The sequence below is a fragment of the Gymnodraco acuticeps genome, unplaced genomic scaffold (genome assembly GCF_902827175.1).
Source record: "Gymnodraco acuticeps unplaced genomic scaffold, fGymAcu1.1, whole genome shotgun sequence".
Lineage (NCBI taxonomy): Eukaryota > Metazoa > Chordata > Actinopteri > Perciformes > Bathydraconidae > Gymnodraco > Gymnodraco acuticeps.
The window spans coordinates 1-12,617 of NW_022991393.1; the positions used below are offsets into that span (position 1 = coordinate 1).

A 12,617-nucleotide genomic window follows, 5' to 3' on the forward strand; every position below is an offset into this window, starting at 1 on the left:
CCCCCCCCCCCCCCCCCCACATCCCCCCCCCCCCACATCCTCCAGGTGGTTTTTCGGGAAGATCCCTCGAGCCAAAGCAGAAGAGATGCTGAACAAACAGAGGCACGACGGGGCCTTCCTCATCAGAGAGAGCGAGAGCGCACCGGGAGACTTTTCTCTCTCTGTGAAGTGAGGATCACACACACACACACACACACACACACACTGGCCTGTCATTAACAGTTCACACTAACCTCCCAGGCTACACACACACCCACAGACAGCAGGTTGTCGAGTGAATAAAAACATGCTTTATGCACATTTTGATGCATTTGTAAGGATGTACATATGTGTAAGACGATTATATACACACACACACACACACACGCTGTTTTCTATAAGTACGATGTTCCTCTATGCTTACCTCAGTGTGCAGTCTCCTCTCCAGAGATGGTTCATGTGTTTCCATACTTGGTGTTTCTGACTCATCGTCACAGAGCAGAGACTCTGTGCTGCCCTCTGCTGTCAGGGAGGGAAGAGCAGCTCACACCCTTTACGTTCACTAAAACCACTACTTTAAATTACTCCATAACGAGTAAAAGCTCTATCAGAAACATTTATTATTTATTTTGTATCAAATTAAACTTCATTTATAGAGCAAGAGCACTTTACATAGACATGAGCTAACACGTGAGCTACCACGTGAGCTACCACGTGAGCTAACACGTGAGCTACCACGTGAGCTACCACAAGAGCTACCACAAGAGCTAACACAAGAGCTACCACAAGAGCTAACACAAGAGCTACCACAAGAGCTAACACAAGAGCTACCACAAGAGCTACCACATGAGCTAACACAAGAGCTACCACAAGAGCTAACACAAGAGCTAACACAAGAGCTAACACAAGACCTACCACATGAGCTAACACAAGAGCTACCACATGAGCTACCACAAGAGCTAACACAAGACCTACCACAAGACCTACCACATGAGCTACCACAAGAGCTACCACATGAGCTACCACAAGAGCTACCACGTGAGCTACCACGTGAGCTACCACAAGAGCTACCACATGAGCTACCACAAGACCTACCACAAGACCTACCACGTGAGCTACCACATGAGCTACCACAAGAGCTACCACGTGAGCTACCACGTGAGCTACCACAAGAGCTACCACAAGAGCTAACACAAGAGCTACCACATGAGCTAACACAAGACCTACCACAAGACCTACCACGTGAGCTACCACGTGAGCTACCACGTGAGCTACCACGTGAGCTACCACGTGAGCTACCACGTGAGCTAACACGTGAGCTACCACGTGAGCTACCACATGAGCTACCACATGAGCTACCACATGAGCTACCACATGAGCTACCACATGAGCTAACACATGAGCTAACAACTACCTGGAGATTCAATTAAGTAGATATAGATGTCAGGGTATGACACCTCGTCCACCAGCAGGATGAATGGACATCGATCGCCTATTAATTCTGATTCAACCAGATATCCAGCCAGATTTCCAACGATTTAATGTCTAAGAGTATTACGTACATACGCTTTAGCCTATCCAAACCATACGTATATGCAACACCACAATAACTCCATTCAGATATGTTCACATAATTAGCCTTTACCTAATATTGTGCTTTTTGCAATTTAGATTAGATTTGGATTCAGCCTTACTCATAATTATACTGAGGTGCAGGATTTAGTTACTTTCCATCACTGCCTGTTATGATTTCTGCTGTGTTTTGGACCTCAGCCCTTTGATGAGTACTGACACACACACACACACACAGCTCACTTCCTCTGCAGGTCACATGTCAAGTGGGAGATATGGATAATAATTACTGTCTGGATTCCTGTTAGTCACAGCGTCTGAGTTCAATATCATCTCATCGATTCATTTGACTAATAACTGCAGTCGCTCCACACTGCGAACAAAAAAGGGAGTGTGTGTGTGAGGATCATTATCATCGGTGAACTCGGCTACACCTGGTGTGTGTGTGAGGGCTGCACCATCTGCAAAAAAAGAACAGATTGTGATTATTTGTGACTGATGTTTCAATTGCAATATGGTTCGCGATATTGGAGGGATGATCATTTTTGAAATATAGATAATACACTAGTCTATATTGCAATTTGAATAACATTTTGGTTATTTTTGCAGCCCTAATTGTCATTAAAACTCTACGAAAAACAATGCCTTTAGCTGCCTCAAACTGCAGCTGTCTGCAAGGGATTATTAAAAGAGATTACCGGATGATAGAAGTGCAGGAAGTGAGAAACAGAGAGGATCCAAAAAGAACGCTTCCTCTTTCAAATGTTAAGACCCTTACTAATAATATAACATGCTGTACCAAGAAAAGAGAAGGTGAACAAACTGTTGTTCTTGTTGAAGTAAGTCTGGAGATCTCACTTATCAGACATGTGTCATCCATTTGTTAAGCAAGATTAACGTCCGAGTGATCCACTTCCTGTTATTCAAATATTTGATGACTAAAGAGAGGTGCAGTGATGATGTGTTTTTGTTGTCTGAACCTGAAGGCAGCATCTCCATGGTTCCCTCCACAAAAAATAAATGGGATTTTTTCATGTGGTTTTGGATGTTGGGCTATAAAGGAACTACAGCACGGTCACATGACTTCACGTGACCACCGCTAAGCTAAAGGCGGCTAATGTTGGGCTATAAAGGAACTACAGCACGGTCACATGACTTCACGTCACCACCGCTAAGCTAAAGGCGGGCTAATGTTGGGCTATAAAGGAACTACAGCACGGTCACATGACTTCATGTCACCACCGCTAAGCTAAAGGCGGCTAATGTTGGGCTATAAAGGAACTACAGCACGGTCACATGACTTCATGTCACCACCGCTAAGCTAAAGGCGGCTAATGTTGGGCTATAAAGGAACTACAGCACGGTCACATGACTTAACGTCACCACCGCTAAGCTAAAGGAGGCTAATGTTGGGCTATAAAGGAACTACAGCACGGTCACATGACTTCACGTCACCACCGCTAAGCTAAAGGCGCTAATGTTGGGCTATAAAGGAACTACAGCACGGTCACATGACTTCACGTCACCACCGCTAAGCTAAAGGCGGCTAATGTTGGGCTATAAAGGAACTACAGCACGGTCACATGACTTCACGTCACCACCGCTAAGCTAAAGGAGGTTAATGTTGGGCGTGATGACGTTTAGTCGTCTCATTTACACTTGTTTTTAAATTCACCAGTGGGGTATTTTATGACGGGAACAAAATGTTAAAATCTCTTCAGCTTGTGTTAACCACAGACTTTATTTCAGGATATCCAAAAGCACATTCAGAAAAAGCTTCCAGACGAGGGAACAAGACATGCTTAAAAGCTGCCTTCTGGAGTTTAGGACTCATTCCTGTCAGAAATTGAACTTTAGCTGATGATGTGTTTCCTCTCTGTCCCTCCTGCAGGTTTGGAAACGACGTCCAGCACTTCAAGGTCCTCCGTGACGGAGCGGGGAAGTACTTCCTGTGGGTGGTGAAGTTTAACTCTCTCAACGAGCTGGTGGATTATCATCGCTCCACCTCGGTCTCTCGCAACCAACAAATCTTCCTGCGAGACATCGAGCAGGCTCCCCAGGTGAGAACGACTCCTAAAACTCAAATCACAAACTAAGTAACCAGTCGGATTATTGACTTACTTCACTATCAGCAGCCAAACCCTTTCTTTGTCACAGCGAGAATCACCTCAGATCAAACTAATATCAGAAAGGAAAGAGTAACTGCTGCTCGAACCCAGTGTTATTCTCTATTAGTTCAAACTCACACTGCTCACAACCAATTGGTCAAATGTATTTTTCAATTATCTCATTAAATGCTAAACCGAGAATCTAAAAACGTAAGTTATATCCAGACTTCAGCAATCATATTTTGCAATACTTTTGGCCTAAAAGTGCTTTATAGTGACTTAGTTTATAAGTGACTGTTTTTTTGTCTGTTTTTTTTATTCTAAAGCGACCTTGGGTCCCCTGAAAGACGCTATATAAATTTAAGGCATTATTATTATTATTATTTATACATGAGAGCAACGCATCCCGGTGCTGTCCCTCTATGCTAGGGCCACGCTCCTTTTTGGGGGAAAACACTCACGGCGGTAAATACAACTTCTGTGATTTTTCTATCTACAAGAGCCGTTTTCACACCAAGTACTTTGCCGCACTTAGTTCCCAGCACTTAGTTCCCAGCACTTAGTTCCCAGCACTTAATTCCCAGCACTTAGTTCCCAGCACTTAGTTCCCAGCACTTAATTCCCAGCACTTAGTTCCAGCACTTAGTTCCCAGCACTTAGTTCCCAGCACTTAGTTCCCAGCACTTAGTTCCCAGCACTTAGTTCCCAGCACTTAATTCCCAGCACTTAGTTCCCAGCACTTAGTTCCCATCACTTAGTTTCCAGCACTTAATTCCCAGCACTTAGTTCCCAGCACTTAGTTCCCAGCACTTAGTTCCCAGCTCTTAGTACCCCGATGGAACTAAGAGCCGATCGCGTTTACACTGGAATAAGTTCCCTGAGGGAAGATTACGCAAATGAAGCCGCTGACGTCACTTCTTCTTCTTCTGCTTTGCGGTTTACTGGCAGGCCGCAAACAACTTCACGGCGTATTCTGCCGCCCCAAAGTCCCCCGGCCGGAAGTCCCCGGAGTTGGGGACTGGCTTCAGTAGAAGCTGCTGGGACTCCCAGCAGCTTCTACTGAAGCCTTCAGAGTAAATCACCAGAATGCCGACACCTCCTCATCTCCACCGCTCCCATGTTTTATTTTGTGTTGCCATAAGTTAGTCTCTCTGCATTTCTGCGTTGGGCTAACGCTAATAATGCTAATAATGATAATGCCAGCAAATACAATGGAGGCTTCAAAAAACTTTTCCGAGTTTTACGGGGCGTGGTTTGCAACCCGCCCAGACAATCAGAAATGTTTACTTTTTTCTCCCCAGGGAAGTCCCACCTCTCTAGCAGGGACTGAAAGGGGGGTAAAAGTTCTCATGAACAAAGTTCTCTTTTTGGTGTGAACGCAAAATCCCAGGAACTATCGGAACTAGAAACGGTGAAAGTACGGGGGAAAAGTACTCCCGGTGTGAAAGCGCCTTAAGGAGCCCCGGTTACAATGGCCAGTCAGGCAAACAATTAAATTAAGTCGTTGAAATCTGGCTGAGGATATCTGGTTAAATCAGAATTACATAGGCGATCGATGTCCGTTCATTCTGCCGGTGGACGAGGTGTGATACCCTGACATCTATATCTACCTCATTGAATCTCCAGTAGTTTTTTAAAGGACATCTGTCACTTTTTCTGTCATCAAGCCACATTATTTATCTGTCCATCTTAGGTTACTGTTAAACAGGGGGTTTAACAAGCTAACTAATGATAGCACCTAGGGTCTCTGTGAATATTCTGAAGCCACAGAGCTCTAGTTTTACGCTCCTTTGTTCTTGGAGGAAGTACAGAGAGACGTAACTGTGGATATATTTAATGTTTGAGGTTCAAATACACGACACAGCAGCTTTTTGGCTTCATTAAACTATAGCTTTCCGCTTTGCACCGATGCTTTGTTTTCCCCCGAAGGTGACGTTAGCGTTGCTTTCATTTATTTACCGTTAAAACCGTGATATTATTAATGTTTCACTCGAGCATTCTGTCATTAATAAGAAGGTCTCCAGCAACTGTTTTCGTAGTTCAGTTGTTTGGAGGAAAGCTGAGGATGTAACCCGCCGTCTCTCTTCTCTATAATAAAAACAAAATGCATCTCTGAGTTTGAGGAGTAAACGGCAGCAGCGAGGCTACGCTGAAGAGCTCACAGCGAGTACAAATTTGGACGCAGGAAGTCAGCGGCTGTGAAGCTGGTTTTCTGTGAGCTGGAGAGGAAGTGAGAAACCACAGAGGTTAGAGTGACGGGAGAGACAGAGTAGAGTGGGTTTGAATGACCTGTTATGCAAAATCCTCTTCTTCATGTCTCTTCTACATCAACATGTGTCCCCTCTTCTTCATGTCTCTTCTACATCAACATGTGTCCCCTCTTCTTCATGTCTCTTCTACATCAACATGTGTACTGTGTACTGTGTCACCTTTTAAAAAAACACACATCAAGAGGAACAGTGGTGCAGATTTCTCTTGAAATTTGGACGCAGGAAGTCAGCGGCTGTGAAGCTGGTTTTCTGTGAGCTGGAGAGGAAGTGAGAAACCACAGAGGTTAGAGTGACGGAGAGACAGAGTAGAGTGGGTTTGAATGACCTGTTATGCAAAATCCTCTTCTTCATGTCTCTTCTACATCAACATGTGTCCCCTCTTCTTCATGTCTCTTCTACATCAACATGTGTCCCCTCTTCTTCATGTCTCTTCTACATCAACATGTGTCCCCTCTTCTTCATGTCTCTTCTACATCAACATGTGTCCCCTCTTCTTCATGTCTCTTTACATCAACATGTGTCCCTCTTCTTCATGTCTCTTCTACATCAACATGTGCCCCTCTTCTTCATGTCTCTTCTACATCAACATGTGTCCCCTCTTCTTCATGTCTCTTCTACATCAACATGTGTCCCAACCTCTTATCCTCTCTTCATGTCTCTTCTACATCAACACGTGTCCCCCTCTTCTTCATGTCTCTTCTACATCAACATGTGTCCCCTCTTCTCCATGTCTCTTCTACATCAACATGTGTCCCCTCTTCTCATGTCTCTTCTACATCAACATGTGTTCCCCTCTTCTTCATGTCTCTTCTACATCAACATGTGTCCCCTCTTCTTCATGTCTCTTCTACATCAACATGTGTCCCCTCTTCTTCATGTCTCTTCTACATCAACATGTGTCCCCTCTTCTTCATGTCTCTTCTACAATCAACATGTGTCCCCTCTTCTTCATGTCTCTTCTACATCAACATGTGTCCCCTCTTCTTCATGTCTCTTCTACATCAACATGTGTCCCCCTCTTCTTCATGTCTCTTCTACATCAACATGTGTCCCCTTCTTCATGTCTCTTCTACATCAACATGTGTCCCTCTCTTCATGTCTCTTCTACATCAACATGTGTCCCCTCTTCTTCATGTCTCTTCTACATCAACATGTGTCTCCTCTTCTTCGTGTCTCTTCTACATCAACATGTGTCCCCTCTTCTTCATGTCTCTTCTTCATCAACATGTGTCCTCTCTTCTTCATGTCTCTTCTACATCAACATGTGTCCCCTCTTCTCCATGTCTCTTCTACATCAACATGTGTCCCCTCTTCTTCATGTCTCTTCTACATCAACATGTGTCCCCTCTTCTTCATGTCTCTCTTCTACATCAACATTGTCCCCTCTTCTTCATGTCTCTTCTACATCAACATGTGTCCCCTCTTCTTCATGTCTCTTCTACATCAACATGTGTCCCCTCTTCTTCATGTCTCTTCTACATCAACATGTGTCCCCTCTTCTCCATGTCTCTTCTACATCAACATGTGTCTCCTCTTCTTCGTGTCTCTTCTACATCAACATGTGTCCCCTCTTCTTCATGTCTCTTCTTCATCAACATGTGTCCTCTCTTCTTCATGTCTCTTCTACATCAACATGTGTCCCCTCTTCTCCATGTCTCTTCTACATCAACATGTGTCCCCTCTTCTTCATGTCTCTTCTACATCAACATGTGTCCCCTCTTCTTCATGTCTCTTCTACATCAACATGTGTCCCCTCTTCTCCATGTCTCTTCTACATCAACATGTGTCCCCCCTCTTCTTCATGTCTCTTCTACATCAACAGTGTGTCCCCTCTTCCTTCATGTCTCTTCTACATCAACATGTGTCCCCTTCTTCTTCTTCATGTCTCTTCTACAATCAACATGTGTCCCGTCCTTCGTCATGTCTCTTCTACATCAACATGTGTCCCCCTCTTCTCCATTCTCTTCTACATCAACATGTGTCTCCTCTTCTTCGTGTCTCTTCTACATCACATTGTTCCCCTCTTCTTCATGTCTCTTCTTCATCAACATGTGTCCCCTCTTCTCCATGTCTCTTCTACATCAACATGTGTCCCCTCTTCTTCATCAACATGTGTCCCCTCTTCTTCATGTCTCTTCTACATCAACATGTGTCCCCTCTTCTCCATGTCTCTTCTACATCAACATGTGTCCCCTCTTCTTCATGTCTCTTCTACATCAACATGTGTCCCCTCTTCTTCATGTCTCTTCTACATCAACATGTGTCCCCTCTTCTACATCAACATGTGTCCCCTCTTCTTCATGTCTCTTCTACATCAACATGTGTCCCCTCTTCTCCATGTCTCTTCTACATCAACATGTGTCCCCTCTTCTTCATGTCTCTTCTACATCAACATGTGTCCCCTCTTCTTCATGTCTCTTCTACATCAACATGTGTCCCCTCTTCTCTCATGTCCCCTCCCCCCCCCCCCCCCCCCTTATCACCTGAATCTCCTCCTAGAGCTCCATTGAGTTCTTTGTAACCAAATGTCTCTCAGAGGGGCGTGGGGAGGGGCTCCTTGTTTTCATCTAAAGTAACAGACAGAGAATCAGCACTTTGGAAACAGGGCTGAAACAGAGGGGATTATGGGTAATGCTGCAATGATCTGTTTGGTGTTTCAGCCAATCAGAGACAGGCTCTGGATATATCTGAGACCTGTGATATATTGATGACAAACAGTGTAATAGGGGACCTTTAAGAATATCGCAGAGTTACTATCATTTCGATTTAATTTTATTGCTCATTTTTACTTAAACTTCATATATTTATTATCTTTTATTGGACATTTTATTTTTAACTCATGTTCTCTTTATTGTGCCGTCTTAATTTGACTTCTAACATTTATATAAATACTTTTATTTTATTAATTTTTTTGTGTTTAAATATTTGAACATGAATACAAATATTCATACACGCGTGCGTGAACAAACTGCCCCGCTCACTCGCACACAGGCGGGGGAGAGATCAAAAATGTTGTAGTCTTATTGCGTATTAGAAACGAGTTGGCGACACTCAGACTGCGATATAATGTTTATGTAGCAATAATACATGACATATATTTTTTAAATGTCTCCAGTACCGATAAAAAGACCGATAACGTCGGCGCTTAACGGCGCGTAACACATGATGACGTCACCAACGAATCGACGACTGAATTAGTTGGCAACTAATTTGGTGATCGATGAAGTCAATTAGTTGTTGCACCCCTAGTCTGAATGGTCCTTATATCATAGCTAACCCTCCTCTCTCTCCCCAGCACCCCACGTACGTGCAGGCTCTCTTTGACTTCGACCCTCAGGAGGAAGGAGAGCTGGGCTTCAGACGCGGAGACTTCATCCAGGTGCTCGACAACTCAGACCCCAACTGGTGGAAGGGGGGCTGCCACGGCCAGACGGGCATGTTCCCCCGCAACTACGTCACGCCCGTCAACAGGAACATGTAGAACAGTCAGACCATGTCAACAACAACAACAACAACAACAGCATCATTTTGATCTCATCCCATCAAACCCCCCTCCTCCTCCTGAGGAGACAACATGGAGGATGGATCGGAGGGGAAACGTCCTCTGTCCTTAACTTCTTAACATTCTGCCTTTTGTCTTTTGTGTTCCTCTTCTTTGCCGCATGTTGTTTTTAATCACCCCTTAAAGGAAAAAAGCTTAAAAATGTAAAAAATAAATAAAATAAAGAAATGGTTTTAAAAAAAAATGTACAAAGAAGAGTGCAATCGACAGTGGGCGAACGGGTTGATCGTTGGCACGTGAGCATTGTACATCGGCCTCTCGGCTGTATAAATAAATCAACTATAGAGAGAATCCATTTTTTAAGAATATATATTATATATTTGTATGTGTTTGTCTGTTTTACCTCTCATCACAAATTGTATTTTTTTCCATTTTTGTAAATTATGTTCCGTCTGGAAACGCCCTGCAGCTCGAGGGGAGCGCTGAATCGTCTTTTTTGTTTTTCTGAATATGTCTGGGGGCTCTCGGATAGAAACAGCATGATGTGTAAAAGGGGTCGTCAATTCCATTTTGAATGAACTTGTCTATAATGCATACCGGAGGAGAGACTGTCCGACCAGCAGAGGAGCCATGAGTGCTGCGAAGAAGAAGAAGAGCTGTCGTATTATACAAAGTGTAAAAAAAATCCATTTCAGAAGTATTTATTGCAGCCATTTTGATTTCCGGGGGTCATTGAATGTAGCTCCGCAGACACGAGGGCAGCGGTCGGAGAACTGAACCAAACATCATGCAAGGGATTCAAAATAAAGAAAGAGTTTTCACTCTAATGACATGCATGCGTCTCCTTGTTATACCTGCACGTAGCAAAGAGGCGGAGCTCCTTCGGATAATCACCAATCAGACAGGAAACTGAGAGATTGTCTTTGATGCTAAGAGTTGAGGAATCAGCTTCTTGTGTTGTTTTGTCTCGCACTTTGTTGATTTCTGGTCCAGTGTGTGTGTGTGTGTGTGTACCGTGTTTTCTCTCTGGATAGTGCCTTTCTCTCTGGTGTCTCAGTGTCTCCGACCTGCTACTTTGAGCCCCCCCCCCCCCCCCCAGATAAACAGTGTATATATTAAATCAACATTCACCCCTCCCACACACACCTTCTCCATCAGCCCGCCTCCTCCACCTCTACCCCCACCAACATGGAACTCTTCTTATTTAAGTGTCTCTCGCCTCGTCTTACCTAATGAACCTGTTTTTTTGTTTTTTGGCTCTTTTTTTTATTTTGCATTTGTTTTTTTGTTTTTTCAATTAATAAAATGCAATTATTAAAAAATGAGATTTTGTTTTGTGTCGTCTCTGCTTCGAATTCCCTGGACTCTGAGACTTCGTTTGAACTTCTCTACTATTTTTTTTTTGTCTTTTAACCAGTGATGTAATTATGGCTGGAAGTCAATGGTTTTCTGAATGTGTTTTTGGTTGTGAGCCTACAATAAGGTCTGTGGTTAACACAAGCCGAAGAGATTTTAACGTTTAAGTGGCAGAGAAACTCCCGCTGGACGGAACACAGGTATTTTAGCTTTTGTAGACCATTGACATGCACTAAAACCAACAGGAGAGAGAAACCCCCCAGAAAGCAGAATAGGGACTCTTTAAAGCCACATTTTGACGAACTCTACTTTTTTTTTTTTAATTACTGTCATCTGATCTGAATACCTTTTTCCGCCCCTGAGTCTTGACTGTATGTTTATGTATGAATTGCAGACCATTTACATGCACTAAAACCAACAGAACACACTACAGGATCCCTACATAGGGTCCCTTTAATAACAGTTTAAACATGAATTTCAAAGTCCTTTTTGACCTCTTAGCCTTAGAGGATGTTCTCCATCCAGACAGGGTGTAATGATGTGTGTTTACATCCCATCATCAGCAGTAGATTGGTGTTGCATAAATATATATTTTTTTTAAATCTCGCAGACACCAGAGTCAGTCAAAATAACTTTATTCTTCCCACAGAGGGAACATTTACATGTTTTAACAGCAGAAAAGAGCCAAAGACAGCTTATATCCTGCAGGATATTTGTGCAGGATATATATATGTATTGTATTTGTTACTGGACATTTTTATTTTCACATGTATATATTTTTTTTTTAACTTTTTAATGCTATTTCATAAATATTTTTGGACTGTTTATTTCTAGTTTCTATCCATCCATCTATCTATCTATCTTATGTTAACTAAGAAGCATGCATACAAATATATTACACAATTTACAAAATACACATCTGTTACAGTTGTGAGAAATAGCAGCCAGGTATAAATTGCAGTTATTAACGGCATATATATATATATATATATATATATATATATATATATATATACTGCACATAATTTGTATTTCACAGCAAGGGGTCTTATAGCATGTCTGTGTTGTTGTGTGTGTGTGTGTGTGGGGGGGGGGGGTCTACCAGACAGTGAGTCAGACACTGAGTAACTACACACATGTCAACATTTCATTTCATTTAGCTGACCCTTTTATCCAAAGCGAGCGAAGTGCTATGAAACGTATCCTCAGTGTGTGTCGAGGTGCAGAGGATGATGAAGATGAGTGATGAAGAGGACGGAGGTTTCTCTCAGAGCCTGAAGGGGTTCACTCAGATCTTCACGTTACCCTCGGTCTGCTGCTCCGTCTGCTCCACATTCTGACTCTGAGACCCATTGACTCCCGTCCCGCCTCCAGCTGATCTGAGTGTGTTTCAGTCCGCTCCACCGACTCCACTCATCTGCTCTGTTACTGACACAATTCAAAAGGCATTATTAAATACATATATAAAAGTATTGCAGTCTTTGGAAGACATGCGATTACAATAAAATGAAATAAACTAAAATAACAATTAAAGAAATAAGTGCAACGGCAGTTCTGGTCAGAGGAGTACTCAGATCTTGTAGTAAAAGTAGAAGTACTCAGATCTTGTAGTAAAAGTAGAAGTACTCAGATCTTGTAGTAAAAGTAAAAGTACTCAGATCTTATGGTAAAAGTAGAAGTACCAGAGTGTAGGAATACTCTGTTACAGTAAAAGTAGAAGTACTCAGATCTTGTAGTAAAAGTAGAAGTACTCAGATCTTGTAGTAAAAGTAAAAGTACTCAGATCTTGTACCTGAGTAAAAGTAGAAGTACTCAGATCTTGTAGTAAAA

At 42.8% G+C, this 12,617-nt stretch overlaps 1 protein-coding gene across 1 annotated transcript; it reads left to right on the top strand.

The window, feature by feature from the left end:
* Positions 1–34: 34 nt before the first annotated feature.
* LOC117563188 (growth factor receptor-bound protein 2) lies at positions 35–10,756 on the top strand (the record flags this gene model as incomplete). Its single annotated transcript, XM_034241376.1, has 3 exons — positions 35–168; positions 3,443–3,611; positions 9,225–10,756. Coding segments are annotated over 3 exons (489 nt in total), but the record flags the coding sequence as incomplete, so codon positions are not given.
* Between the last annotated feature and the right edge of the window lie 1,861 nt (positions 10,757–12,617).